A 27,946-nucleotide genomic window follows, 5' to 3' on the forward strand; every position below is an offset into this window, starting at 1 on the left:
AGTCGTTATGTAACACAAAAAAGGTGTATGTTGCGTAACCCGTTTCTCCGCCCCTTTTCACTCGCACTGCGCAGGCGCAGTAGCACCGTCCCTCCGCCATTGAGAGACCCACGATCATCAGGAAAGGGTCAGAAGCACTTCGACAGGCACCAGCTGCACGTTTCTCCAGTCTTCACACTCAACTTTGACTTTAGCTATCATTCTTAACACTTGACTAAACACCTCGTCTTATTTTCTGTGGATTATTTCGGTTGACACCGTGTATCGTCAATACTCAGGAGCGTGTTTCTTTCACCAAACACTAGAAGTAACGGAGCACCGCAGCTAGCGGCGGCTATAACGAGGCTGTAGCAGGCTAGCTAACGTTAGCTAGCGACCTGGCTAGCTTCACACGAGCTGAGCACTGCTCGGTGGTGGGGTGGGGGGGCGGCTTGCCTACAGTATCGTTTGATGGATCCGAGAATCGCCTGGTTTCAACCAGAACAACGTGGACCAGCTAACAACCTGTGGATGCAGATTTGGGAGACGACACAAGGGCTCGGGTACTTGCATGTGAATAACAGCTACACTACCGGACCTCAGAGCACGTCGAGCCTGAAGGCGATCATTAACGGGGCGTCAGGAGCCGTCCTCGCCGGCAGAAACGGGGCACTCGACTCAAACACCGGCAGCGGCGAAGCCAGGACTCAGGGGATGTCGACTTCTATGGGGGACAGAGAGATAACGGCACAGCGGGACTTTATACCACTGGAAACCAATAGCAACCACAACAACCGAGCCGGCGGCAGGGGCGGTGTCGGTGCAGGGAGGCAGCAGCAGAGCAGCGGGGACGCCGTGCTTTGGAGGGGGCTGACAGACGGACACCCCAATAAAAGGAAAAGAGACAACAAAGCGAGCACTTTCGGATTCAGTTGCAGCCTCTTGAACAGTGGCAGCGGCTCCAACACAGGAGCCTATGAAGGGTTCACGGGCACGCCATGGAAAGTCAGGAACTACTCAGAAGGAATTGTAGGGTAAGAGAGTTTAATAAAGTTGAGTCGATGGTGTCGGTTGACAAATCACACTCGCTTCTCACAGAGCAAGCCTGTAAACTATGTTTTAATACACTGCTGTTCCACCTATTTTAAAGACTTGCACACCGAAGTGGCATGTAGGGAGAAGAGGTGTCAGTCTCACCCCACCCACTTTTTCTTCCCCACCCACCGAATGACAGTTGGATAACTTTGAATACTAACACCAAAACGATGTGTGAAAGTGAGTCTATCCACCTGTGGGCATGCACTTATCAAGACATTATTGCTTATTTCACAGCAAGATGAAGGTGCAAATCATTTAAAGTCCTTAAAACGAATGAAAAAGAAAATGCTCACCTCCAAAGCTGTAGAAAAGTTACTAGAAGTCTTTAGAAGTTTAGAGTTTATTTACCCTTCAAAGAACTTTCAAACCATTTAAAAACCTATGAATGAATTGTTCCAGCACTTTTGTGTTCTGAATTACTTTTCAAGAAAATGACATGAATAAACATAAGTTGAAACTAACCTTAAAAGATTCCAGGTTTAACCAATTCCTGTTTCTTATACATGGATTTTGAACAAATATACATATGGAGGAATAAGAACACCACCTAGAAGGACATCCCATAATGCCCTGTGTATTACTGTTGAAACAACACTGCACAGTTTAAATCCTGGATTGCAACATTATGGTAGCCAATAAGGAACCAAATGTTAAATAAAGGAATAGGGACACATTTGTGCAGCCAACTACTGCTAGGTCATCACCCAATCAGTCAGACTTTATGGCAAAGTCTACATATACAACCATACGTGACAGCATTCGTTAGAACAACATATAACTGAACAGGTATGGTACATATTTGTATAAACCGGTCTGTCAACAATATTGTGTAAATGAAGAGTGCCAAAAGGGAGCCTTGAAGAGGTAACGCCAAACAATAATAACATTTTCACTTGATGATGTTGTTGTTTGGGACCATGTCACTCAGTGTGTTTAAATGTACTTTAAAAACCCAATTATAGTCGGGTTAAGGGCATACTTCAGTTTCTCAAACAACATGTAAACACAGTGCCATGGGTCAAATCGGAGTGCTCATACCCCGGTTAACAGACCTAGAGAACTCCTTCAGTACCCCGATTATTCATGCATGTATACAGCCTTCCCGGGTTACTATCGGGTTTCACGGCTGCACATGCTCCGTGGGTTATAAGCCACCCTCCCCACCCCGCGGCAGTGGCGTTTGACCCGGAAATCGTATAAACCAGGAAGCAACGGCACTGAAAGCAATGTTTAAAAAACCAACAACAATAGAGTTACTTCGTCATTTTCCCATTCAACCCCCTCTCATGTATACGCAGGGAACTTCAATTATGCGATTATTCCCATAACCGGGGTAAGGCCGTTTTTGGGTTACTAATGTGCATGTAAACGCTCTGACTGATCCTCCTCAAGCCCCCTTAATTCCACAGATATTACAGTAGCATTATTTCAGAGGAGGTAAAAGGTAATGTAGTTCCCAACGTTACCAAACTCCTTTTTGATTGCAGCACTTTTGTGAACAAAGGTCAGCACGTTCACAATGACCTGAAGTCATTTTTTGCTATACTGTGAAACTCTGCTTGAATAACATAAATTGACCAAAATGGCATTATATTCCTTTTTAAAAACACTCAGGTTTGAATATTCAAATATATATTTTCACACGATTTCCATAAAGTGGCAAACTGAGACTACTTGTATACAGTGTATTTATTTCAAAAGATTTAAAAAGATCTACCTACATCTTACGCATTTAACCAATTAAATAATGTCCTCTACTGTAAAACTTAATTTAAAGACCGTAGACCCCTCTCCCCCTCTCTCTAGAGTGTACTGTAGGCAGGACACAAAGTGGATCACTCCGCGGTCACGTTACTTTAGCTAGTTTATGTGGTCATAAACAACGAGGGATGCAACTAACAATTATTTTCATTGTTGATTATTTTCTCAATTAATCAATTGGCTGTTTGGTCTATAAAACGATGAAAAATGCCTACCAGTGTTTCCCAAAGACAGATTATCAAAATAGTTGTTGATTAATTTAACAGTTGTCAGCTATCGATGGATCTTTGCAGCTCTGTAAACAACCCGGTCTTTTGACGTTGAATTTGTTTTGACAAACTTTTTTATTTCCCGAATCTCGGTGTCTCTCCAGTTAGACATTTTAGTTGGTGTCTTTGTGGCGTTATCTTCCTTACCCTTGTTGTTTTCTTCCAGTAGCACCAGTTACATGGTCAACATGTTATGTAGTATTATGTTATGTAGTAGTTTAACTTGCAGTCACCTTTCAAACCAACAGGAGCCATGTGTTTGCTGCTCAAAAGATTAGGGTTAAGTATTGCCACTGATTCCCCAAATGGATTACATTCAGATTCACAAGGTCCGGATTTCCAATTCAGTTTGATCCAATATTGATTTGATGAGGGATATTTCAGTTAGAAAACCATTTGCTTGGATATAAAATAAATTATGAGTGCACAAATGCTGTAAATTGTACATGAAACCCTCTAACCTGGTTTATTATATAAAAATATTATTTTTTTCATAGAGAATCGACCCCAAACCGGTTGCATTAATGTACTTTTTACTTAACATGAACACTCTACAGCGGTCAACAAAATAAAGGGCAATTCTACAGTCAGTGAGTACTGAGTGACAGTTTCATTCAGATATCTTAAAAGTGAGAGGTCAGGGACCTTTGAAATTGGCAATGCCAAAGCATTATTACCCCCCTCTCGAACAGCTAGCTTGACATGGTTGGAATCATTGGATTCCTTAGGTCTTCTAGTTTCATGGTACTAAGAAAAGATCAGTTATTTTGTATAAATCAGTATCGGATCATCCGAATGAAGACTGATTTTAATTGTAAAACACATTTTTTAAAACTCAGCCGTATAAAAATGTTGTGGTTGAAGTATAGCTTTAATGCTAACTCTTACCTTTGCACTAACTCCTGCATAATGATCAAAGGTATTGTTCCTGAATTCTTGACCAAAGACTTTGAAAGGCACACGCATATAAAATTGAACTTGAATAATCTTTTAGGTCACGTATTATGTGTTTCTGATTCTTTCAGTTCATTAACAGCACTTCCAGTTACTTCAGTAAATAACAAACTAGAGAGTCCCACTTCATTCAGTGAGTAAGAGATTTGACCTGTACATGGCTGCAGGGATGAGGTAGTTTTGCATTGTATTTTGGATTATTGCAGAAAATGATCACAAATAGTTTAGTGACCACCGACGTATAAGCTTCAAATTCACAAGTGGGGTATCGACTGACATATTTTTAAGCTATTAAGCCTGTGTTAACCACATTTTACCCAAAACCCATTATAAAACCCAATGGCTTCTAGGCGAGGGGACCAAGAGTGCTAAAATGCTAACTCACTTTTGGGTCATAGGACTCATTCCTACAGTACACTATTATAGATCATGTACATTAAGCTCTACTCCTAGAACTAGTCCTTTTAACGTTGGACAACAGTATGAAGTCACAAGACATTTATTAACTGTAACTTCGTCAGTGACCTCTATTACTTAGTAGTGGTTCTTTTAGATGTTATGACTTGAGAGCAATATTTTGGTGGGTTGGGCTCTGTTTTAAAGACCTTTTAGGTGCAGAGATTTGCCCCTTCCCCGCCCATCTCTGTTAGACATGTGTGGACAAGCAGAACACCAGAGTGTGGAGCTCAGGGTTTGGCCGATTCTCATTTATAGTAATGTGGAAGCTCTGTGTTTGCATAAGGACATTCCTTAGTGATTAGCTCTGCTAATACCAGAACCTGAACCTCAGAGGCTTGGTCACACTACCCACCACTGAGGGCTCTCTGTCTAACCATACTAACATAACTATTTAACAATTCACAAAACCAGCATGCTCTGTGTAGGGATGTAACGATGCATCACAAAACACTGCCGCTGCTGCCTGCTAAAGAGCCGCAGAGCATCCATTTGAATCAACAGTGCTGTACTAACCTGACTCTGCTAGTTGGATTGAGTCGCATTATTGGCACGCATTTGCTCTGCATATCCATCTGGGAATTCTCCATTTTGGGAAGAGACGGAAATACTGGTTGCTGATTGGATAAATCATCTGTCTATCACCACCCATGTTGGTGATAGATCAATCAGATCAATGAGGCATATGACGTACTAACAGAGTGTGGAGGCAAAGTAAACAACATGTTGGTAAAGGATATTTGCCGTTTGTTTAATGTGAGCCTACGGATAAAAGGCACAATTTCAGTTGCCCGGTCCATATTCCAACAGAAGGATCTAAGATAAATAAAGGTTTAGCGAGCGGCTTGCTAGCTAATCTCATCCACGGAAGCCACTGTTGTTTACACTGAACAGTCGCTTCTCGTTGCATCACACTTAGAGCCGCCTCAAAACCAACGCTGATTGGTTCGGTTTACTTGGGCAACCGTCTCCAAATTTTCTCTGCCGCAGGTTCCCAGACTGATCTGCGAGTAAAATACAATGGAGTTCTCGGGACTAATGCTGTACGGGCCTATGTGAAAAAGTAATTTATGGCCTTAGTGGCCAATGTTGACTGTTGTCATCGCTCACATCTCAGTGCACGCGTTTTCAGCATAACTGTCTCAATGCATGTGCTTCCTGTAGGCGCGCGGCCACAACGCTCTGCTATGTTCTTCTTCGTGTGTTTCTACTGCATCGCTCCTCTCCATGCTTATTGTTGTTCTTGCAATCATTTCAGTCTGGTTAAATCTAGAGATGCACCGATTCAAATTTTTCCGATTCAGTTTTTTCCAAACCAATCAGATAACGATACCTGGGCTGAACGAATCGGCCGATACCTGATACCAATCCGATCCTACTGTTGAATGAATGAACTGTGTACCTTGCCCTGTGAGTGAAGGCATCAGGCTTGTTATAAACATTTTGCATAGAATAGAAGTGACCAGATCGCTGTAACTGTATTGCTGTGTATGGCATTAATAAAAAATAAATGACTGGATCGGAATGCTGGATCGGCCTCATTAGTCAGTATCGAAGCCGATGTTCAGTCCGGGAATGGGATCGGTGCATCTCTAGTTAAATCTACGGTTAAATCAGTAAATGGACAGAGAAGTATTTCTTCATCAATGTCACTGCCTTTGTGTTTACTCTGCAATGAGTGTATATTTTTGTGTAGAAAAAAATCTTACTTGGTAAAGTAACTAGTAAATGAAGTTATCAGATAAATGTAATAGAGTAAAAAGTAGAATATTTCCTTCTGAATTGTAGTGAAGAAGAAGTGTAAAGTAGCATGAAGTGAAAAACAAGAGCCTCAAACTTGTACTTGCGGTTACAGGCTCCATAGTTAATTGCATGAGTGCTGACAGGTTGTTTTTGAAGAAGTTAATAAGAGTAGTTACAGGAAGTGTCCTTGAAAGTGACTCTTTTCTTTGAAATATGTGCTGTGGATCTAATGTATGCTGATGTGAAGAGTGGTTCATGTGGATTTTTGAAAAGTAACTGATAAATGACTAAAATATTTAAATAAACTTTGAATTGTTACATTTAAGAAGAGAGTTTGATGTAGTGGTAGGATGGGTTGGTTTTGGAACACCAAAAATTAAATCATGAGCCCTCTTTTTGTTATTTTATTTCTTTTTTTTAAAATCATGTTGCTGTTGCTAGTTTGAACCTAAGATTACATTGTAATAACTAGCTCTGTGGCATTACAGGAAATGTATTCGAAAAATGCACATATATAGACTTGCAGTATGTGGATGCAAAAGCTCACAATGTAAAGCAATGTTAACTTCATGGTTAAATCTCCACTCATAATACATGTTTTGTGTTGTTATCAAACAACAATAAAGTAATGAACACCCTGTTCCAGGGCTGGAATAGCGCACCATTTGCGATCAGCCAAATGGAGTGTACTTTGACTCATTTACTGCAGTTAGCCATGTCATCATGGGTGGTAGCATGTACTTAATGAGGATCAATGTTTTGTCAAATTTTCAAAGTCCCTCGTGGTCACAGTGCTTCTTCCCATATGTGATTAATTATTGCTTTAAAATGCACATTTGCACATAGAAACTGCCATCTAGGCGTGTACCCCCCCTTTTATTGCTAAACAGTCAGAAGCAGGGAATAAGATAAGGTTTGACCATTCAGTGAGGTTGAGTGGTTTACGGAGTGAGCAAAGGTACACCCTTGAATTGTTGTCGCATTTGAAATGTGCAAGTAGCAAAATGAGTGAAGGATGGAGTAAATTAAAATGCATTTTCCACGGGACAGTTTGTACACTATATTTGGCCATGGGGCTTGGCTAGAGGCAGAGGTATGTGCTTATTTGTGTTTTACACTCCTCCAGTCTTTGTGTGACTGAGAAGGTCCAAGCCAGCGTCCCGCCTCACGATGGAAAAGGACCAGTGTTTACATGCTCTACACGGCCTCACTTCCACAAAACAAAGCCAACCCTCCGAGGGAGAAACCCGAGCCCCTTCAGTGCCTGTCCAATCAGATTGGGAGTTGTAAGGGAGTGTTTCCACCTAATTTTGTAGTAGTGTACAACAGTTATTTAGACTCTTTATGTGGGCACAGGAAGTCAGTGCAGCCCGGGAGAGCTGTGGCCCATTTCTGTCCTGCTGAACTGTGTTCCGATCTGGTGGTGTAGGTTTTTAATGTGTAGGCAGATATTGTTTAAATATGGGCATATGGCATCGACTTTCAGACAGTCTCTCACTTGCAGTGACTTGTACGTGACAAACAAAGCTACTTGAAAAAGCCAGTCACCTCAAGTTAAACTTTATTGAACTTTGCATCAATAGCAAACTGCCTTATCAGAGTTGATCTTCAAAGGGGCCATGTCTAGATTTCAAATAAACCATTAGAGGTCAATGCCTAGCCTTAACCATCTCGCAAGAATTTTGTAAATTTTGGTTGTCTACCATCTAGACAGGACCGGCTTGTCAGAAAATACACCCATGGAACCAATGGAGAAAGCTAGTGTTTTAGCTATTGCAGTTTCAGACACTGCTTTTATGGTAAACATACCAGGGTAAAAACTTTGAATGGGTTGCAGTCATTTTAGCTAACATTTTAGCTAGCCTTGAATACATGCTTACATGTTAGCTAGCGTGACACATATTTAAACCCTAGAAAGATGGGAAAAGTACTAATGGTAGCTAATTCTAGCTAACTGACTGTTAGCTACTGTAATAAATGATCAGTTTAATGTGTGCTTGATTAATTGGCCCACTATAGGTAGAGCAGACAACATCTTTAATGTATAATAAAAGTTTCCCATATTATTACACAGTATCATGACTGTTGCCCCTTTGTTTCGTTTGTAAATGTCTATCTTCATGTTTTGTTGTTTTATTGCCTAGTTATCATGGGTTTATGGTATGATACATGACAGCATACCAAGGTCATGTCTGTATTTGGTCAGCCTAGATTGCCAGGTCAATGAGTTCTTTAGTTGAATAAAGTTGTTGGTTAAGTGTGTAGTTTGCCCACAAAAGGTGTATTTTTATCACCGCAAAATCTTTTTCAAGGGACAGTTTGCTTTCCTTTTGTATTGGGGAACGATTTTTTTTAGAGCATCATTGTTCTGCACAAGGGCACCAGGACTATAAGTTTGCGTTTGAAGTTGTTTTTACCTTGTTTTGCTAGCCTGCCTGTAAATGTAGGCATGAGTTTCTGTTCTTTCTTCTGACGTCTTCATTGTCGCCTCACGTCCTCACTTGCGTTGAATGCCTTATTCATGCAAAGTTATTTGCTCCTGTGGCCCAAGATGGTAATAATGACAGAACAACCTACACTTGATTAATTTTAGTGGCGTCTGGTGTTGGCAGCTAGTTCCAAGCGGTGAAGCAGAACATTACTTGCAGGCTAATGAAATGTGTGGTTAATCGCTTACTGATGAGTAGCCCCGACTCATGCTTTTATTGCCATTTATTGCTGCTGTCTGTTGGAGAGTTATGAGTCCCAGCACACAGATAGCACCTCTGTGACCAAAGCGCCATTATTAGAACTGTGGCTCATCCGGCCTCTACTGGCTTTGACATCTATGTCACGCTCTCAGCTCGTTGGCTGGCTCTCAGCCAAAGCATGTAAGCCTGTGGAGAGAGAGAGGCTTGCATGCTGGTCATTTGGACTGTAGGTGAAACAGGCCCCGTCTGAGCAGCACGTGTGGGCAGCTCTCCATAACTCAGCTTTCCCATGTGTAGTGAGGAATGTGTGTTATTCTTTTTTTTTTTTCACTCTTCCTGTCCAATAGAAAGCCTTCCCATGATCCAGACTGAATCAGTCAGGGAGCGACACACAGTGTACTGTTTTTTTTCATAACATGTGCTCAGACTCTGACCTTCTCAGCATGTGTACAGATCGTCTGGGCTTTGACAGGTTCATATTTTTAAGGTTTTTTTTTGTCTTACTGCGTTAGTGTTGTCATAAAATCACATTTTCATTGAACTAAACAAGAAATCAATTAGTTAAGAAAATGATCAACACTGAAAATAATTTTTCGTTGCAGCCCTCGCTACAGCAGTCCAAACAACGTAGACTACAAAAAACAACTACCATATTTTCCGCACTATAATGCGCACCTAAAAACTTTCAAATTTCTCAAAAGCCGACAGTGCCCCTTATGATCCGGTGCGCCTTATATATGGACCAATATTGAGCCACAACAGGTCTTGCAACTACGGTAAGCAGCCGTCAACTCTATTTTCCCCCATAGAAGAAGTAACGCGCGGTGCATGTTGAGATATATGACTGTGCGAAGCGTGCCGTTTCATTTCCATTTGTGTGTTTGTTTAAAGAGCCCAAAATGGCTCCTACTAAGAGTCACGCTTACGACGCAGAGTTTAAACTCAAGGCGATTAGTCACGCAGTAGAATACGGGAATAGAGCAGCAGCCAGAGAGTTTAACATGAACCAATCAATGGTGCGGAAATGGAGGAAGCAACAAGACGACCTCCCCTGACTGTTTTGTTGACATTCCCTTAAGCGCAGCTTCATCTAATGGATGCATAACGTAACCCCAGCCTCGACTGTAGCGTCTATTCTATGCGCCTTATAATGTGGTGCGCCTTATATATGAAAAAGGTTTCAAAATAAGCCATTCATTGAAGGTGAGTCTTATAATGTGGTGCACCTTATAGTGCGGAAAATACGGTACATTAAAGCTATTTCACGTCAAGAAATGTAATAAACAAATAGAATGGATTTGGGCTGTGGTTAGAGGGTCACAGTTCATTGCAAAGGCAACTGTGCACATAAAAATGGCTGCTGCTCTGACCTGCTATGTTGGTTTGAATGGGGATGTCTGTCCTACTACCATTATATTTTTATAATATTACCATATTTTTATTCCAACTGTTCCTGTTTTGACCACAGTCCTCTGCTGCATCACTCAGAGATGACAAAGCCTATCACTGACAGTCAGCAGTGTTTGGGCATCTGTGTAACTTGAGCCGATGTGTCCCAGTGGCAAACCCTTGGCACCCCAGATAGGTTCATTGATGAAACATTAATGAATCTGCGAGACATTGACACCTCTGCCTCTGTTTATGCTTGTCTTTATTTTGAAAAGCTGTCTGTGATGCAACTTGTTTTACTCCTGGCCACCCTGTCAACCTATACAGAGCGGTGTCACATAACCCACACTACCCTCGTTTGTTGCAAAATTTCCACCCCTTAAAAGGGTCATGATGTTGGGTCTTTTTCTGTAACAATATGTCCACAGCAACGGTCACAATAGTCTTATCTTAACCAACTGCTCCCAACACTGCGCCGCTGTTCATTGCATTGAACACGGTCATCCATTAACAACCCCATGCTGCAGGTTGGTGTATTTTGACGCACAAAAGTTATGTTCGATCATACCTGTTTTAAGTATTCTACCGCTAGGCTGCAGAAGCATTGAAAGACAACTTTGTACTTGTAGTGCAATATGTGAACAGTCAGTGGTCGGGGATGTGACCGCAACTTTTTTTTCTCCTTCATTATACACAACTTAACAGATGGTTTTTGTTCACATGACGGTATTTCAGCACTTTAACCAATCCTCTCTCTCTCTCTTTCCATCCCTCCTCTACGTTTTTTATTTTTAATTCCCCTTTTCCAGCTTTCTCTCACCTTCCCCTCCTACTTTCACCTACGTAAAAGCTGAATTAGGATTATTTGACAAGGTGTTTTGTTGCCTTCCTGGGTAGGCTTCGTAGGAACGTTGAGGGTACGACCATGCACTTCTAGCTTGGTGTAAGAAGATCGTTTATTACTTATTTTATCCTTCATTGCAGCCTCTCATCCCCTTTCCTTGCTATCCTTTATTCAGGTTTTAGTCATACATGCATTGCAAAACAGTTCAAAATCAAGACAAGCTTTTACTACAGGAGCGTAAACATTACAGACATCCACCAGTTAACATGTCTGGCAACATTTCAGAAACACTAGAATAATCAGGTCAGAGTGAAATGTGCAAATTAAGTGCTAGGGAGGAGAGAGAACAGTTTTGCCTCTCCTGGAAGCTTTGGCTTTGGAAATCTGTTTCTTGAGATTACATAACATAATGTGATATAGGCAACTGGGATTATCTGATAAACAGTGCCCAGGGTCCATGTGCTCCCTGAGCAGGGCAGGACTGAGATGAAACTTGATCCAAGTAGGTGGGGCATGAGATGTGATGTTGCTCCCAACACGTGATGTCAAGAGAGCAGCAGAGGCCGGTTTGCTGTGAAATGAAACCTATTGATGCTGTTGTGGAGTGGAAATGTTAACATCTTTGGATGCAAGTTTTAACAGAAATGTTTTTTTTTTTAGTTTATTATGTTACTCACAATAGGAACAAATTAAAACGATTACGGTGGATAGATGTCCTCTTTTGGCTGGATGTTTAAGGAGGTTTGAGATCATACATGCCTCAAACCTGTAACATCCTTCATTTCAATTAATACACATTAAATTAAGTTGAATTGGTCCTAGTCTTTGGGCTCGTGTGTCTTTGTGATACAGAACTGAGCCACAGAGGGAAGACTTCTCTGAAATCAAAACTGTTATATTGTAATGCAGACTATAGCTGCTGAGTTTCTTTTACCCTTAAATGAAACCTAATGTCTCTGTGATGGCTTGAAAAAAAGGGTGGGACTTTAAATCTATTGCTTGTCACCCCATAAACAAGTTCGAAGTCCCATGTAATGCTGGGATAAAAGCTTAAAGCATTTGGTAACATACAGCAACAAACACAGAAACTTAAATAGTTATATCATATGAACTCGGGACAATGCCAGACATTGTCCAAATTTGTCCTTACTAGAACGACTCCATTTGGTTAATGCGAGGGGTGGCACCTGGGTAGAGAGTGCAGGAGGCAGAACGGTGAAGACATGATGTGGATTACACCAGTCACACAGCCAGTGCATAGTTGGTTTGGTCATAAACAACTGAGTCTGTTGACGTTCCTTGAATTTGTTTTATTTGGCATCTGTTCTCAAATCTTGTTGTCTTTCCAGTTAGCCATTTTTCGGTGCCGTCTACGTGTAGGCCCTTTTTCTTGACCCTCAGAGTTTTGTTTTCCTCCATTATTAAGTGACCAACTTCCCTCTGAAGATTTCCCCTGATAAAATCACCATTTCAGTTCATGGTTGTGTCTGTGTGACATGTGTGCTGGTGAAAGCAGAGTTCTGACACTACATGCTACACAGTACTTGTGTTGTCATGGACTTATAGTGATAGGCTGTGTACAAAGAGTACGACTTCAATATATTAAACCCAGAACCTCTTCATTTATATCCCTGTCTTCTTGGCACATCCCAAATGGAGGTTTTTCTGTCAAAACAAAGTTGGTTCGGGCTTGACTTTGCCAGTATACAAATTAGGGATGTCCTGAGTATATCCTAAGGACAGTATCTGGTCAACCCAGACATATTATAATGGATTGTACTTATAATATTCAAGGACTCTGTTAGGGATCGGGACATCCCTAAGTCTAAAGTCAACCTTCTGTGGCAAATCAAATACTGTACTGTACTGTAATACAATACTGTGCATGAGACGAGAGCTGAAATGAGTAATTGACAGAAAATTAAGTATCAGCTACAATGATTCCTAGTCCTAGTCCCAGCATCTCCTTTTGTGATGATAAACTGTTGGTTACAATCAATGTGGAGAGCCAGCTTTTGCCGTACGAAAATTATGATTAAAATGAATTAAAATAATAGAGAAAATAATGATTAATCAATAATGAAAATAATAGTTAGTTCCAGCCTGAGTTGAGACGGCTGCTAACTTTGAAAACGTTTTAAAGCATACACTGCTGTACAGTGTCTTGTCTGATAAGTCTTCACAATAGCCGTCTTGGTTTATATTCAAGTGTAGCACCATGCACACACTTGGAGTAGGTACGTGTTTTTAATTAATGCATTGTTATTGTCGGTCTGATCACAGCCCTACTGTACTGTTGGCCACTGAGCAGTTTGGCTGCAGGAAGTGAGGGGGCTTTGTTTTTTTCTCAAGGTCACCATGGCTTTGGTGAAGAAAGCTTGTTTGGGCAATTTTTTTCCCTATATGGTTAGCACACAAAAAAAACTTTCAGTGCTGCATCCTGGGCTATCTACTGATGTCCGAGACCCAAGAAATAATAAAGGTGAAACCCTGTCAACTTTGACTCTTGTAAAATGAAGTGTTTCTTCATAAAACCCACTAGAAGCACACACATTACTCTTAGAGGCAGTCATTCAATGTTGGTAGCTGCTACTTCTTTTTTGTCCAACTTTCTGTGGTGTACACAGGCTTTATTTTGTTGCCTTATTTTGTTAGGCAAAACTGGTCAGTGGAAAGGTCAGCGCATGTGGGCAGGGTGACCAGTTCCAAGGAGAAATGCGGTACCCTTGTTTAGCCTGCCCTCACTGAGAACACAGTAGGGGTTCCTGTTTAGTTTTTGCTCAAGGAAATAGTTGGTTTGGAATAACTTTAAAAACACAGCTGCTTCTCTTTGGGAAGATAAAATCTTTTTCACTGTTTTCCTGGTGAAAACGACCCCTTGTTGTTTTTAATAATTATTAACTTCCACCCGTATCAGACACGTGATGGACTGCTCATATGGACAGTACATACCAGTCACTAATATTCCAAGCCTTTCTCTGCTAGTCATGAATCTACCTGTAGGTCCACAGGAAAGCAGATAATGGAAGTACTCAGAGAACTGGGGAAGCCTGCTCTTTTTATTTGCCAAGGGAAGGTTGATGTTCTTGGCAACACCCTGCTTCCCTCAATCGGCACTGCAAAAAGTCTTCAACCGTTGGTCATAAGATTTGATTTGTTCACCTTATTAAAAGCCGTAAATCAGCTCTGTGCTAATATTCAATTTTTGCAGCACTTTTTTTCGGAGGAGATTTGAACCAAACAGAAGAGTGAAGTTTGATATAACAGACACCCTTGTGAGGTGTGAACAGCTCTCAGCTTAATCTGATTAGTTGCAGGAGCTTTGTGTGTACTGCTATCATCTGTGTCTGACATTGAGTCAGTGTGACTCGATATCTGACATCTGTTTCTGTGGCAGTGACTGTTGGCATTGCATTTTGTTTCTAACTTTTACTTTTGGTTGCCTTTTGGTCACCTTTTATATTTTGAATAATTAAGGTACTATAAAAAAAATTGACATAAAATTACCTCAAATGTATTTTTTGTTTTTCGTTCAGGTTCATCTGGTACTTTGTCAGTTGAATCAATTTGCACATTTGTTTGTGATGTTGACGGGCTAATCACACTTATCACCCCACAGTCAAACAACATTTGCTTTGCCAATGTCTCTATAACAAATACCGGTAAACGCACCAATGCACACGCACCATTGCCACATGCATTTGTCTGGTTACAGTTTTTACTGTAACAGCAAAATGTTAATATCACTAGTGCAAAAAAAATATAAAAAATGTAATCATTTTGGGGGGCACGTTTTGCTATTTGCTGTCCCTATCTTTTTATATGTTAAAGTGCTTACCACAGAACTGGACATGTATTTAGACTGTGAACCTTGATAATATACTGTATGTAGCATATTGACATAGAAAAATGTTCCTTCTATCTGACTTTTTTACCAATCTTTTTTATGTTTAGATCATTCTCGTTCTTGATGTCAGTCTATATGCCAAGCAGTCTTTTTCAGCATGGCTCGAGAATAAAATCACCATTTAAACTTTGGGTGCTTTTTATCATTCTGGATCTTTAATCCGCTGTGTTCTGTGTCATCTGCAGGTTACACGAGGAGGTCAATGACTTCTTTGAGTACATCTCCCCAGGGCCAGAGGAGGAGAAGATGAGACTGGAGGTGGTGGACAGAATAAAGGGAGTCATCCACGACCTGTGGCCCAGTGCTGAGGTACGCATCACCTCAAACCTACAAACTGAGTTCACTTTTTTTGTGGTTTTGGTTTGTGCCACTGATAATTGAGAATTGCCGCGGTTTGCGAGTAAATCTGGGATGTAATCTTAAAGTACTTAGCCTCACTAGAGCTTATTCTGTTTTGGCAGAAACAAATAGATTTGTCTAATTGTGCAAATAGTCAGACAATTAAAAAACACTTAACACTATGTTATGAGTAAGGTGACCTTGGAAGTGGCTCTTATTAGGCTAAAACAATCAATTACCATCCAGGGTTTCTCCCAGAAAAGTTGTTAGTCCCAGCGGCCTAAGCGGGTCTCTGAGGAATTACAATGTCAGTGGCTGGTTCCACCATCCACCTTTACTAAGGTACATAAAGGCACATTAAAAAAAATGTATTAAGGTGGTGCTGAGCAAAACTCTGAGGAGCAGCTCATCCTCAATTATCACTAAATTGAGGATATCCGCTCCACCTTAAAGGCAGTTGCAGTGTGACTCTGCTGAAGTTATTAGCTTCTGGACTAACTCCCGTCACTAACTAATCTGTAGGTAGCAGCTAAGACTTGGGGACTTGGTTTGGGTCAGTTTTATTCACCGACAATAAACTGTGCAGACTGCTCTGCTACATTCACAATCGCTAATTTAGTAGTAACTTGATACTCTCCGTCACACACACACTCATTCTCACCGTCACTGACAGTGTGTGTGTCAACGTGAGAAGCCTCAAGTTGCCTGCACAAATGTGCGATTATTCAGTAAGTACTCTTATTTTTTTATTGTTCAGATAGATTTGATAGAGTATCAGCTGTGGCAAAACCACTGCTTTAATAGCATGTTTTTTTTTTAAATAGTAACCACTGTGTCATAAAAGAAGATTTCAACAATGTTAGGAAGTGTAGAGGCCACAGCTTTGAATGACATCAGCACATCTGCGCCCACAGGACATCACTAGTTTCTCACACTGCTCTGGTTTAATCTTGGTCCATTCTTCTTCAGTCTCTTCCACAGTTCACTAACTGTAGTGAGTTTCTTAGCCATCACTTTGTTGCCAAGGATTTTCCAGAGATTCTTTATGACGTTTAGATCTTGACTCTGGCACTTCCTCCTCCAAATTTAACTGACTTCTTTACACACTTTGGGTTCAGTCTTTCCCCAGTCAGATGCCAAACATAATGTTTCCCATCAGTCCCAAATAAATTGAACTTTAGCAATGTCATGTCATGGTTTGGGGGGATGTTTTCTGCAGCAGGAGTTGTGCCTCTTGTACAGCTACATGTCAGGGTGAATGCAAATGTTTATGTAAACCTCCTTCAGCAACATGCAATCACACTGCAATTGTCTCCCTATCAGCCTACAATTTTCCCACTGCAAAACATGTTATGCAATTCCTTAAAGCTTAAAATATTGAAACAATGAAATGGCCAGCCCAGAGCCCAGATCTAAACCCCACAGAGAATCTCTGGGAAATCCATGGCAACAAAGTAAATCAGTAAGAGTCTAAGAAACCCACTACAGTTACTGAACTGTGGAAGAGACTTAAGAAGAATAGACCAAGATCAAACCAGAGCAGTGTGAGAAACTAGTGATGTCCTGTGGGCGCAGATGTGCTAAAGTCATACAAAGCTGTGGCCTCTACACTTCCTATTCATTTTTAATCCTATAGCCTGGAGAAAACGTTTAAATCTTATCTTCTGACACAATGGTTACTGTTCTCTTATTTTGCTCACTGTTTTTTCCCCAATAAAGGTTTTTGTTGAAGTGCCTTGTTTTTTTTGTTTTTTTTAAATGCTAGTCCAACAGTGGTATAGTCACAGCAGATATATTTTATATCTAATTCTGAACACTAAAAAAATAACAATTCTTCAGAATAAATCAAGAATTAATACTTTGTTTTCTAATTTTAAAAGTGTAGTGGAGGAAACCCTGCCCCGTTGGCATATGAGCCAGCTTCGGCTTTTGATAAAGCATCCTGTTGTTTTCTGTTATCTGCACAGGACTCTGTCTGGGCCATGTTATCAGTGCCACCTCAGGCATTCTTGTACATGCTGACTTTGATCCTGCTGATAGAGCAGTGTGCTGCAAATTCTGTCCGCTCTGAGCTTAGCTGTTCCTAAATTTAAAGAGCACAATACTGTCCCAAGTCTGCCCAGTTTTGCTCCTTTTCAACTGTGGAGGGAGAGAGGACAACTTGGTCATCCTCTTAACGTGGTGATGGTTTAATTGATGAGCTTAGATGTGCAGACGTCCACCAGACACTCTCAAATTCTTTCACTGTCTGTTGCTACACCGAACCATGATCTTGCCAGGTATATTTGGACGCTTGTCTAGCTTAGCTATACTAAAACATGTCCACGAAGGCTTCTCTAATGCAGTTCAGTGTAGCATTTTAAATGTTTTTGAAACTCTTAAAAGTCTGACTGCAGAGTGCCAAGTTGAGATAAAACGGCTCATCTTCGTGACCACCTGTAGTTACCTCACCTTTAACAGAAGTCTTCAGGACTTCTATACGCTCATTCACAAATATGGCTCTACAATCAGCTTAGCCCTGGACATGTGACTGGGCTGTAAACCACAGTTTTTACTACTGGTTGATGTGCAACGTAGAGAAGTGGTTTAAGGGAGTATAGGTAGGGCTTAAATCTATTTCTGTTCCGACACCAATTTGTGCACTGCTCAGTGGGAGGTTAAAGGATGAAGGTTGGGGATATATTAGTCGCTTCAATAGCATGCAGGTTAAGAGATCAGTAGCTCTAGGTCTGTTTTGTATGTAAACCATCTGCAAGTTTCGAATTCCACGTCAATGCGATGTTAAACGGAGGATTTGTTGTTTCTTCGAGGCCAACCTGGTCTTTAATTCCTCACTTAAAACGTAACTGAACACTACTCACACTTTCATTTTCCCCTGAAAGGTATTTTTACCACACCTGTGCAGTATGTTTCGGCTTGTCATTACATAAACACCAAGTTCAGCTGAAGAATAGTGTTATTTCTGCTGCTTGGAGAACAGGTTTGCGTAGTTGTGATGATGCTCGGTGTGGGAAAATCAAAGCACAACAAGTAGGGCTGGGCAATATATCTTTATTATATAGATAATGGGATATGAGGCCAGATATCGACTTAGATTGGATATTATCCAATGATCCCATAATATGACGGCACAACTGTTATATATTCCTTATTTTAAAGGCTACATTACAGTAAAGTGATTTAGTTATTAGGGTTATCAAAATAATGTGTTAGTTTCGATTATTAATCAATGACAAAATAACATGTCAGATTAAATGTGAGATACTTGTTGTTTATCACTGAGGTGTATGAAGTACACTGCAGTGCAGACTGTAGTCTCTCCTATTACTGATGATTATTTATCAAAGTAACTTGTGTGTGTGTGTGTATATATATATATATATATATATACTGTATATGTGTGTGTAAAACTGTGCCCCCTATCTTCCCAGGTCCAAGTGTTTGGGAGTTTCAGCACTGGTCTTTATCTGCCAACAAGGTAAGCCATTTGTTTTCCTGAATTAGCCTAGAGATTTAATCACATGCTTTCTCTTTTTATCTTTGCTAAACTGTGATTGTGAGCTGCCCTTCCAGTCAGCAAATCATTAGTTGCTTTTGTTTTGAGGATCAAGTGGTTAAGTAATTTTTAGCGCTGCTGATCCTGGACCTTTTTTAAAAACTTTATTCTGAGAGGCCTGTGGCAGACAACCAGCCACACATACACAGAAACACACAACTGCCTACACGCACAACACATAACTGCCAGACAAAGACATGTCATCTGGATTAGTGGACTCTTGACACCACATTGAGCACTTTAATGGAATTAAGCCATTAGTAGGTGTGTGGGTAGGTGTGCGTGTGTCTTGTGGCACACTAAAACAGTACACACATTGGCCAGCTTCCTTATTATGCATATTGCTTATCCACAAGAGGGAAGCAAAACCACCTGTCTGCAGTAAGCTGCCATGTGGCGGATATTTAAATATGGCCGTTGTAGAGTTTCCTTTCTACTTTATTAATGATCTGTTCCACCACAAGAAAAAAACACCATTAACTAATGCCACTTTGACGATGCAAGGCAGAGAAACCTTTGAATTGGCAGGCTTATATAGTACGCTACTAGTTAATGCAGTTTTGTGTTACAGTTCAACAGTGAATGCTAAAACATAATGTAACAGTAGCACAAGTAGAAATAAGTCATGAAGTAAATGAACAGACTGTCATAGAGCACCCTTAATCAGAAGTTTGCTGGCATTAGCCACCATCGACTGTTAGTCATAGCAGACCAAGTAAGGTGTGGCGATTTGAGCAAGGGTGTGTTTTTCTTTTGTAAGAGGAAGTTTGACTTATTGCTTATTTTTAAAGTTACATAATCTACCATGAAAAGCTGCATAAACTGTATACACTAAAACAGAGCGTTTCAGACAGAGGGTGAATACAGGTATATTGAGACAGACAGTATGAGACAAATAATGTGTTTAATAATAATGTTTTTGAACATCAAAGCATGTAAATATGTTCTAGTAGAAACCCCCAATACCATTATGAACCTGAAAATTAGTATAATATGGGACCTTTAATGCTTGTACATATAGGGCCACATGTAATTTAAAATGTTTTGTCATATGAGGAAAAGAAAATGCTCCTTTTCCTGCCCCCTTTGCTGTTTTATGAGTTGCTTTGGTATGTTATATAGTGGACCTAAGGGATACCTGTCATGTCTTTTTCCACCAGTGACATTGACCTGGTAGTTTTTGGGAAGTGGGAGACCCTCCCACTCTGGACGCTGGAAGAGGCTCTTCGGAAGAGGAACATCGCAGATGAGAACTCCATCAAAGTTTTGGACAAGGCCACGGTAAGAGCGTACTCACCAAGGATATACTGTATAATCAACTGTCAACAAGTTTAAATAGATCTATCAGTGTTGCACCATGCAATTGTTGTTTCAGTCCTTTATCAGTTTGGTGCTGTCATATTCTTTGATGTTAGTTATCAGTTAGTTTCACAAGCCGTAAATCACATCAACACATATGACGCTCACAAAACGCTCACTAGACTGGTTAGCATACATGACTTATATCCACGGATGTGTGCAGACATGTGCATTGAGGGAAACGCCTTAAGTGTTTCACTCTGATTTCATCCAAATGAAGGATATATTTTTGTACTGACCAGTGTTATAGACACAATATTGGTAGTGTACTGAGCTCTTTGCTTTCTGTTATGTTTTCCTGATCATGTTTTGTTTTTTAAAACCACTCCCAACCTCATACTAGCGATTTGAGTTATTTTTAAGCAGTTGGATTTTCTGTTCCATTCTGAGTTTCTTTTATTTTAGGACTTAAAGGATTTGAATTAAGCTTCCACTTCTGTTAGGGATTATAAATAGCAGATTAGCATGTCAAGTCTTGCCTCAAGTAGTTTAGTTAAAGATGTGATCAGCAAACGTGGGTTTGTGTATGATTGCATGTGTGTTTTGTGTTCAGGAGGCACTTGAGTCATGCCTTTGATTGTTGTGATGGTTTCCTGCCCGACTGCCTCAGTCTCAGCACCTGTATCGTGTGTGTGTTCCAGGTTCCCATCATCAAACTGACCGACTCCTTCACTGAGGTCAAAGTGGACATCAGCTTCAATGTGAAGAGTGGCGTTAAAGCCGCCCGGCTCATCAAGGAATTCAAAGAGGTACAGTTTGCGAGGCTTGTGCAACTTTTTGGAAATGTTAGATTTTTCATATGTTCTTGGAATACATAACCTTCATGATTATGTATGTAGCCTGTGCTGTTGCACAATGTACACATTGATTGAGCATTATGGCAGCTTGCCTGACTTAGACTTTACTCGTAGAAATAGTCTAAGAGAACAGAGATGGAAACACTTTTCCCAACCCTGCAGGCACTCCAGATACTAATATTGCCTTAAAAAAATGCTTCTGGCATTCCCATAAAATTCCCCTATATCTGTGTAAAGCCTGAAATATTGAAATCTAAATGGTACCTTAGTGGTTCTTATTAGCATATATAGCTTTTAACAGCACCTTTTAAGATAATTTAACATCACAGAAAGCCATTTGATTTAAAACACATTGCTTAATGGAGATGTAATGTCTTTTGTGGCATATTAAGAGCAATTGTTTTTTTAACCCATTTGAACTGGCATTATCAGAATGTGAACTTTTTCAAGTGGGCTTTCTGTATATTAGAGGTCAGTATGACGGGCCACCTGCACTTTTTAGCCTTTTAAATTCCTGTTTTCCTCTAGAGGGTGCTGTAGGTATCAATATTTATTCCTCACTATATCCTAACTGTGTCTGTCTTTTGTCCTGTAGAAATACCCCGTGCTGCCTTACCTGGTCCTGGTGCTAAAGCAGTTCCTACTGCAGAGGGACCTCAATGAGGTTTTTACCGGTGGAATTGGCTCCTACAGTCTCTTCCTCATGGCTGTCAGCTTCTTGCAGGTCCGAGACACTTGGTCATTATCAAAAACTCTTGTTTTTGTTAACTCATTGTTTGCTTACATATATTTTTTTGAACAATTCTTATTGACATAGCTATAACAGACATCGGGCCCTAACAGCGACCTGTTTTACATTTCTGTAGTTTTATTTCTGTCCTTTTCGATGAAGGTTTTGCCAAAAACAGTGAATCCTGAAAGAACGAGTTTGAAAAATCCACAATAATAACCAAAAAAAAGTTGGAGGCGGCTCTACATTATTTAATATTCAGTGTAAACCAATGTAATGTCATGCCATGCTATCTTAGCCTCTGAAAGTCTTAACAGTGACTTGGTAAAATCAGTGAATTCCCACTCCTTAACCACTTGCAATAATTCTGACATCCACTCGGACTGTGTATTTTCCAGCTTCACTACAGGGAGGATGTGTGCAGTCCCAACATCAACATCGGTGTTCTACTAATTGAGTTCTTTGAGCTCTACGGTCGCCACTTCAACTACCTGAAAACTGGCATCAGGATAAAAGATGGAGGTTGCTACGTCGCCAAAGACGAGGTTCAGAAGAACATGATGGATGGCTACAGGCCTTCCATGCTCTACATTGAGGACCCGCTGCAGCCAGGTAGGAACAATGGAAGAATAAAGGCTTTGGCATCGAAATGGCATGTATTGGCACGCTGTCAGACTCTCGTATTCACACATGATGACCATCTGTCTCGTCCAACAGATAACGATGTCGGTCGGAGTTCATACGGTGCCATGCAGGTGAAGCAGGCATTTGACTACGCCTATGTGGTTCTCAGCCACGCTGTGTCACCCATCGCCAAGTACTATCCCAATAATGAGACCGAGAGGTAAGATTAGGATAAGTGGTCGATCAATCACAGCATCTCTCATAGCCGGTCAGTTTATTGTTACAATATTCAGTTGCATACTGTCACTGTTGTGAATATGTTCAACATAAGATTAAAGTATTTCACTTGTTCTTTCATGTATTATTTGATCCCTCTGATAATACCTGTAACATTGCTTTCAGGCTGCATTTTAAACACTGGTTTAACAGGTATACCTTCTTCTCTGTCAAATCACAGCATACTTGGGCGAATAATCCGGGTAACACAGGAAGTGGATGAGTACAGGGAATGGATCCGAAAGAACTGGGGGAGCCCGTCTCAGAATGATCTGCCACTCAACAGTACGTTAAAACTCTTTCTTGGGAAATCTAAATTTCTTGAAGTACTAGTGAAACTAAAATTTCACCCATATCCAGAAGAGTGGTAAAGGGAGGGTTAAGATCTGCTCTTGGTCACCTGGTCAGTTGAATCTGACCCACGATGCCCTGGAACTACAGTAGCTGGGGTCTATAAGCTGAAATTTGAGTTGACCTTTGTGTCTACGCTTTTCTTTTCTCTCTTTCCATAGGAAATGATGTCACACTGTTTGGGTCCCAGCAGCTCGATGAGTGCAACAACAACGTTCCAGATGATGATGATGACGATGATGTTGTAGTTCTACCGTTGGCTCCCCACAGCAAAACTTCCTCCAATTCCTCCTCTCCATCCCCTTCACTTCGCTCTTCTCCCTCCTCCTCTCCACTGTCGCCTTCTTCCACAACCACGACCTCCAGCTCCAGTGATGCGGTCAGTCTAGCAGCTACACTCGAACACACAGAAAACTTAAAATATTGTGCTATTGCCTTTATTTGCAGCACTTACATCTTCCGTGAGTAAAACTCCATGGTGACAAAAACGTTTTTTCCCAGGACTCTGATGGCACGCCGTGTAAGACGGCCAAGCAGCAGTCTGGCCGGGGCTCCAGCGCCCACAGAGAAAAGTCTGCTGTCGTCAATAATAACCGAACACAGAGCCACACTAACAGCACTCCATCTGGAAGCAACAAGGGAGGAAAGGTACGCTAAGCTGCACTTAACACATATACATATAACACATTGTGCAAGATCGAAAAAGAAACTTTGCTGTTAAATGTACATTACTGAACACGCCACATAAACGTGAGTGCGTACAAATAGTTTAATATTAATTTCTGATCGCTGTAACACATTTTGTGGTATTTCATTATGAAGTATGCTTGATAAATGAAAAAATGATCATTTTCTCCACCATAACCAGTCTTCAGCATATCGTATTGAATACCCAAGGGAAGTCTTGTAGGAACTCAGATTTTTCTTCTTCTTGCCCTAATGTTCTTTCCCCCAGGCAAGGATTCCCCGTTCTCACCATAAGAGTGGCAACCACGGGCAGCAGAGCTCCTCATCCAACACCAAAAGTCATCCGAACAAGCCACACCACCAGGGCAACAGCAAGAAGAGGAAAAATGTGCGGGACTCTACACAAGAAGACCTCTGCAGATAGGGGTGACCTTGCCTCCCCCTTGCCCCCTCCCCGTCCTTGTCTGCACCTGACTGACTGCCCTGTCCCACTTCTGCTGCCAAACTCCAGCCTCGGGAGGTTGTTAGAAGTATCTGTCTCTCTGTCGAACTCTTGCGGGTTGACAAGCAACAATTTCTAGCAGGAATCAAAAAAAAGAACAAAAATAAGAAATGGGGTTTAATTTCATGGACCTGAAATGAAATCACAAAGGATAAATGCTCATTTGCTTCCCAACAGCTTCTTATATGGAGCGGTTTTCCTTTCCACAGCCAGCACCTACACAACATGCCTCTTGCGCCTCCTGCTGTACAGGAATAGACAAGTCGGGTGTCTGGAATCTACTGTGGAGCAATACCTGGAACTGCTAGCTGGAAAACAGGATGAACATTTTTATCAAAAAAAAAGAAGAAAAAAAAGCTAATGGCTGAAAATGTACAAAAACATAAAATGTCATGTTGAACAACAGACATACATGTACAAAGATTTTATTAAGATGGTAACTCACAAATGCAATCAGTAAGAGGGGGACATAACTTATGCATGAGATTTTTTTGTTGGTTGATTCTTCTGTTGGTTTAATCTGTTTTATTATGTCTAAACAGGTTATATAAAGATTTGTACAAAAATGCATATGCAAAAAAAATACGCAAAAAAATACAAATAAGAAGAAAATGTTTCATATTACCTTTTTACAAGACATACCGATCAAAGACATGTAAACATGCCCATCTTGTGCCCTCAGCTTTTTGGCCAAAGCCAAGAGCTGGTTTGGGTCCCATTGCCAACATAAATCATCAGCATCTACTTTTACTTCTGGTTGCTCTGTGAGTGTGCTACAGTGTTAACAGCCTAGTGAGCCTTTAGTGAGCCAATGCTCACATACAGCCCTATAGATGACTGGGTGGAGCCTCTCGCACAGCTCAGTAGCACAGCCACACCAGTGTAGCGGCTTTAAGACTACAGATTTAAATGAATAAGGGGTGATAGTGGTTTTTATCAAGAAATCCTACACTTGAAAAAAAAATGTGTTAACAATACAACTGTGGGTGATAATATGTTCCTTTGGTCATTTACCCACTGCAAAATCATTTGTATTTGTTAAATGTATTTATTTTTTTATTAATTATATGAACATAGTATGGATAAATGTATTATTAACAGTAGAGCCCGTATCTTTGAGTCCTATATTGAAGTAGGATAAGATGCGGGGAGGATGGTTGGACAGTTGTGTTTAGATACAGTAAAATTACCACCTGTATTATTTCATTGGGTTGTTTTTTCTTTTGTTTTTTTTTGACCAAGTTACTTTGAAAACTTTAAGAGACCATTTTACAAGTCCTGCGTAGAGAATTCTGTTTTAATATGTGGCTGGTCTACTCACTATAAAAGGGAGATGATTTTTATTTTATTTTATAAACTATCATAGCAACAAATAATATTCAGTATGTCAATCCCCCCCCCCCCCCCCCCCCCCCCGTTGTTGCAGTACAACAACTAACCTGTAGATGGAGACATTGCTCTTAGTCTGAATCCACAGAGTTTGGGCTTGTATACTGCATTTTGCGTGGTTCATCTTTGCGTTCGTTTTTGTGATTTACTGATTATATTGGTTTATTTAATATTCTGATATTTCTACTGAATGAGCAGCTGCACAACCTGCGAAGCTGAATGGTTGCTAGCGGGAATAACACACCAAAGCACACCGCAATCCTCTTTATTGTCTCTCCAAAATGTGACAACCACCACCCACAGTAAAACAAAACAAGTAGCCAGCAATAACAACCACATTTCATGATGTACTATTACTCCACGATGACAACTGCAGCCACAGAATGTCATGCTCCCAGCTGAGCACCTTTAATCTTCTGTGTTAAGACAGTGAAGCACATTTGATGCACTAACTCACAGCCAATCGTATTTGGTGTTGAAATCTTGTCCTCAACCCCTTTGGTGGTACAGTTGCGGTTTAAATGCAGTATGTAAGCGCTGGTTTTGTGGTAGACTGACAAGGAGAAAGGTGGATAAAGTTAGCTGTGCCATTTGAATGTCCACTGACCATCTCTCTTCACTGCAGGAAGGCTTCGAACCCAACTGTACTCATCTGAGACGTTGTTTCTCTGCAGCTATTACAATTCATGCAATAAAAAACAGTACAATTAAACCGGTGGTTTAAGTTCTTGCTTTGCCCTTGAGTTGTGTTCTGGCTTTTGTTTTTCTGCTAGAGTAGTACAGATGGTTCATGGAAAGTCCACATACTGCCATGTAGTCTTTTTTTGTTGTCGTTTGTTCCAACGTTTCCTTGAAGAAAACGAGGCAGTATGATGTACATACAGAAGGCTTTTTCAGGGTTTCCAAGTCAGTATGACCTCTTCATCCATCCCACCCCCACTCCCCTTTCCCCTACAGGCTTCCTCAACAAAATGACACAGGAGCAAACAACAAAGAATAAGCAAATAAATAAACAAATGGACAAATCGGATAAGAAATGAAAATGATATAAATCTGTCTCCATATTGCTTTGTGCTGATTCTAAAGTTGTTGCGATGTCATTTTTATATTGAAAGTTGAAGAAAAAAAAGTGAGTGTTGGCAGGCGCGTGAGAGAGATGGAGGAGGGGCATCGCGGAGCGCGGAGAAGCGCGCGGGGGACCACAACACGCGCTCATCAGTCTCTACCCACCGGTCATCTATGCAGATTTCCTCTCTATCCGCGGGACATTACTTAAATCTGTCAGGTAAGACAATGAAACTTCGTTGAGCAGAAAAGAATGCCCCCTGGTGAAAGCCTACAGCCTCAAGTCCACACCGCTCGAGCGAAAGCTTTAATTGTTGCTTCAAACACACTTAAAAGACGGTTTTCTTGTCTCAAAAGTTTTTCACCTCGGTTAGGAGATTTTAATTCGGGTCAAAGGTTTTACTAAGGTGTGCATTTTAGCCCGAGTTTGGCGTTAAAACATCTCTACTGTGTTGTGTATTGTTTTCCTCGCGGTGTTTCACCTGGCTGCTCTTGTCATCCACAGTCTTGATGTGTTGAGTTCACGTCGGGTTACTCGAGCTAGCACCGAGGCTGCTCACTCTTGACGAGAGCTGTCGTTAGTTCACTTCAAAGTCTATTATCTCGTTGATATTGTCGCGAGATAAGTGGCTCAACTATGAGCGCTCAGCAAACGCCACGGACAGGTATTTCCATGAGCTACAGCAGTCAGTCAGTGTGTTATTTCCCTGCTGACCATCCTGTCTCAGCAACGTTACATTGTGAATTCATCGCGAATATCATTATCACAAGATAGGTCGATTATCAGCAGCAGAAGTGTGTGAAACAGTGTTCAGTGTCCAAATATGATGTGTTTTCTGAGATTGTCTTTAAAAACGCTCATCGTTTCTTCAGGGTGGGCCTATACATTGCAGTGAAATCTATACAAGTCTACCAGTCATCTGGTGTTGTCTTTTGTCAGTGACTTGGTGTTCTTCCAACTCAGCCTGACCACAAACATGTCAGGGGAGGACAAGTTTTTTTTATTTTTTTTTATACAAGTATGCAAAAAGTGCTGCTGTGCCTTCTAAGATGATTGAAACATGACTTAAATATTTCTTCATATCTCTTCCTGGAACATTATGCTATGACTAGCGCCTGTCTGAGTGTCTGTACCCTCAGAGTCACTAGTGATTTTAGTCTGTTGTAAAAAAAACAACCAC

At 40.8% G+C, this 27,946-nt stretch overlaps 2 protein-coding genes across 3 annotated transcripts in view; both read left to right on the forward strand.

Moving 5' to 3' along the window:
- Window positions 1-129: 129 nt before the first annotated feature.
- On the forward strand, window positions 130-26,342 carry tent4b (terminal nucleotidyltransferase 4B). Its single transcript, XM_083931456.1, has 12 exons — window positions 130-1,013; window positions 15,276-15,399; window positions 18,861-18,907; window positions 20,146-20,266; window positions 20,986-21,093; window positions 21,737-21,865; window positions 22,270-22,483; window positions 22,589-22,715; window positions 22,953-23,056; window positions 23,284-23,501; window positions 23,624-23,770; window positions 24,078-26,342. Exons 1-12 carry the CDS (start codon window positions 451-453, stop codon window positions 24,231-24,233), a joined length of 2,058 nt encoding a protein of 685 aa, XP_083787582.1. The 5' UTR covers window positions 130-450; the 3' UTR covers window positions 24,234-26,342.
- A 539-nt stretch (window positions 26,343-26,881) lies between these two features.
- The window catches only part of adcy7 (adenylate cyclase 7), a 60,050-nt gene continuing 58,985 nt past the window's right edge, over window positions 26,882-27,946 (forward strand). For both annotated transcript variants that reach the window (XM_083915506.1, XM_083915507.1), the window contains exon 1: window positions 26,882-26,985. The gene's annotated coding sequence lies outside the window, so the exon portion shown is untranslated. The remainder of the gene's footprint in view (window positions 26,986-27,946) is intronic.

Source organism: Echiichthys vipera (assembly GCF_963691815.1).
Source record: "Echiichthys vipera genome assembly, chromosome: 1".
NCBI lineage: Eukaryota > Metazoa > Chordata > Actinopteri > Perciformes > Trachinidae > Echiichthys > Echiichthys vipera.